Below are 3,009 nucleotides of genomic sequence, written 5' to 3'. Positions count from 1 at the left end.
CTGTGTGTGTGTGGCTGTGTGTAGGTGTGTGTATGTGTGTGTGTCTGTGTGTGGCTGTGAGGACCAGGAGATGGTCCATGAACAGCACCTTGTCCTGCATCTGACCACTCGGACGTTTCATTTAATAAACACAAACACGTTTTAGAGACAAGAAGATGAGAAATAAGAAAACAGATTGTCTAAATGTTCTGGAGGTTTCTGGGATGAAATAAAAACTGATTCTACGTGTGTCTGTTGGTTGTTTCACCTGATTTGTCTTCACTCTGGCACCTGCAGATGAAAGCCTGTTGCCCCTCCCCCTCCTCAAACCAACCTACGAGAAGTTGGCTCTCGCCTCTCAGTCGCTGTCAATCAGCCACACAAACAGCGCCTTTGCTCCTTTCCTATTGGCTGAGGGCCTGTCGTCCATGGAGACGCTGCTGACCAACATCCAGGTGACAGACAGTGGAGATAACGCAGAGACACTGATCACTGATAGTGTCACAGGTGATGATGCAGTCGCTGCCTGTGTGTTCTCAGGGGCTCCTGAAGGTGGCGGTGGAGAGCGTTCGCTCTCAGGACAAACAGAACCAGCTGGAGAGGAAAGAGTTAAAACTGGAGCTGGAGCGAGAACGAGACGCTCGGCAGGCGCTGCAGAGACACCTGAGCTCCGAACTACAGAGCAGAGGTGAGACAGGTGAGACAGGTGAGCTCTGAACTACAGAGCAGAGGTTAGGTGACTGTCTGCTGATTAGAGGTGAGACAGGTGTGTGTCTGTCTGTCTGTCTGTCTGTCTGTCTCAGTGTCCATCCAGAGGAGGCTGAAGAAGGAGAAGAAGGCGAAGAGGAAGCTGCAAGAGATGTTGGACTTTGAGTCCAGGAGGAGGCAGCAGGTGGAGCGAGCACTGAAGCAAACAGACTGCTGCTCAGGTGAACACATTAAGGAGTCATCCTATCAGTTACAGAGGTAGTAGCGACGCTAATGCGAGGCTAACACAGCCAGGCTAATGCAGCGACACCAATGTAAGGCTGAAATAGAGACGCTAACACAGGAAGGCTCATGCAGCAAGGCTAATACAGGACAGCTAACAAAGCAACGTTAACGCAGCAACGCTAAAGTGAGGCTAATGCAGTGAGGCTAACGCAGCAACACTAGTATAAGGCTAACACAACGACGCTAACACAGAAAGGCTAACGAAGCAACACTTACACGAGATTAACATTGTGATGCTAACAGCGAGGCTAACACAGCAACACTAAAGTAAGGCTAACATACTAATGCTAGCACAGTAACGCTAAAGCAAAGCAAATACAGCTAGGCTAACACAGTGATGCTTATGCAGCAAGGCTAACACAGCAACGCTAACACGAAGCTAAGACAGCGATGCGAAGGCAGCGAGGCTAACGCAGCTAACATGGTTTTCCTGTGTTGGTTTTCAGATGCAGCGACGCCTGAAAGCGAACTGGAGAACAAACAGCAGGAGAACTCAGCTGCTCACGGTAACCTGAAACAGACAGAACCACAAACGCTGTTGTTGCACCAGTTTACAAACAGACGCCATGTTTGTTTCAGTACCAGCATGACCAGTTCAGTTGTGTATCGTTTCCAACATGCAACAAGTTCAGAGAAGTTCAGCATCCAGCGCTGGTTCTCTGTTGCTGACGTGTAAGACCGTCCAAAACCCACTTGAACGTTCAGCCAACCTTATTTGTATTCGTGAAAATGTGGAAAAACACAAAGATGTCACTGCTTTTTCCACGTTTTCCGCTTTAAACCAGATCCAGACCTTAAACCGCCTCCGACAGATGCATCGGACTGTCTCTCAAGTCCAGATCTGAAACATCTCATCATGACTAACCTGCTGCACAGAAACCAAAGCATCTGATTCCTGAAACCTTCATTCTGTTTAAGAAAACCCAGTAAATGAAGATCACGTGAAGGAGTTTTAATGTGGCACGTTAAAATGAAACATAGTGAAATCTGAATGTGGGCTTCAGTCGGCATTCAGGGTTTTGATCGGCATGAATAAAGTTCTGTTGTTGGATTATTACTGTGTTCATCTTTATAATGTAGGAAAACATTTTATTCACTGTGCAGCTCAAAGACAACCAGCAGCTTTTAAGGTGGAACGAACCAGTCAGACACCTTAAATGCGACGTCTGTTCTGATTGGCTCTCCTGCTTGAAACACTTCAGTTCTGGCTGGATCTACTAGCAGTAACCGTGGCGATGTAACGACCAGCTGTTGGCGTCCAATCAGAGCGAACGAACTGTGAAATGAAAGCAGAGCTGAAGCTGCTGATAACATTCATTCATCACAGCTCAGAAATGTGACTTTTAATTTGGTCATTTTGTGAAAGAAAATATTCAAGAAGCTGAAATCACTGAACTGATCCTCTTAAACAAAAAAACACCCAAACTGGTTAATCGATTATCAGAATAGATGATTAATAGCAGTTCATTTAATACCAAACTTTATTGTAAATTAACTTCCAAGTTTAAGAACGATTTCAAAGTCAATTTTCCTGCGAAATCTCCCGAAGATCAGGATTCACTGCTGATCTTTAATTTGTTGTTAAATTTATCTGAAACTAATCTGATCATCTGTTCAGCGACTTTCAATAAAAAGGTAAAAAGATTTTGTGGTTCAGTGACTCCGTTAATCTGAAACTGTCTTCTTAAATGACTTTTTCTGGCACAAACTTTCCAGCTTTTATGACTCTGAGGTCTGGAGATTTTTTGTTTTTTGATCTTAGAGGTTCCAGCTGCTCAGATGTCACAGTTTGCTGCTTCTCTCTGTTTCCATTTAAACTGATTTTATTTGAGTGTTTTGGACACGAAGAAGAAAAGCAGCCGTCCACTGATGCACTAGCATGAAACCCTGTCAGACTCTGAGCCGACAGGTGAATCTGCGTCTCACCTGTCGGCTCCAACAGGAAATAAAACTGTTTCACTGCTGCTGTTCCAGATGTTTGTTTTCTGCTTGTCTGCAGAGAAGCGAGTGTTCACCAAACCTCCTCTGCTCTTCTGA

At 45.1% G+C, this 3,009-nt stretch overlaps 1 protein-coding gene across 1 annotated transcript in view; it reads left to right on the top strand.

The window, feature by feature from the left end:
• The window catches only part of LOC103372378 (dachshund homolog 2-like), a 16,670-nt gene extending 13,661 nt beyond the window's left edge, over positions 1-3,009 (top strand). Inside the window, exons 8-12 of the mRNA XM_008301993.1 lie at positions 277-434; positions 520-667; positions 783-908; positions 1,419-1,478; positions 2,972-3,009. Of these exons, the coding sequence (XP_008300215.1) occupies positions 277-434; positions 520-667; positions 783-908; positions 1,419-1,478; positions 2,972-3,009 (530 nt within the window). The remainder of the gene's footprint in view (positions 1-276; positions 435-519; positions 668-782; positions 909-1,418; positions 1,479-2,971) is intronic.

Source organism: Stegastes partitus, unplaced genomic scaffold (genome assembly GCF_000690725.1).
Source record: "Stegastes partitus isolate 25-593 unplaced genomic scaffold, Stegastes_partitus-1.0.2 Scaffold1744, whole genome shotgun sequence".
NCBI lineage: Eukaryota > Metazoa > Chordata > Actinopteri > Pomacentridae > Stegastes > Stegastes partitus.
Note: the sequence above shows the minus strand (reverse complement) of the source record. Positions and strands in the feature narration are given on the sequence as shown.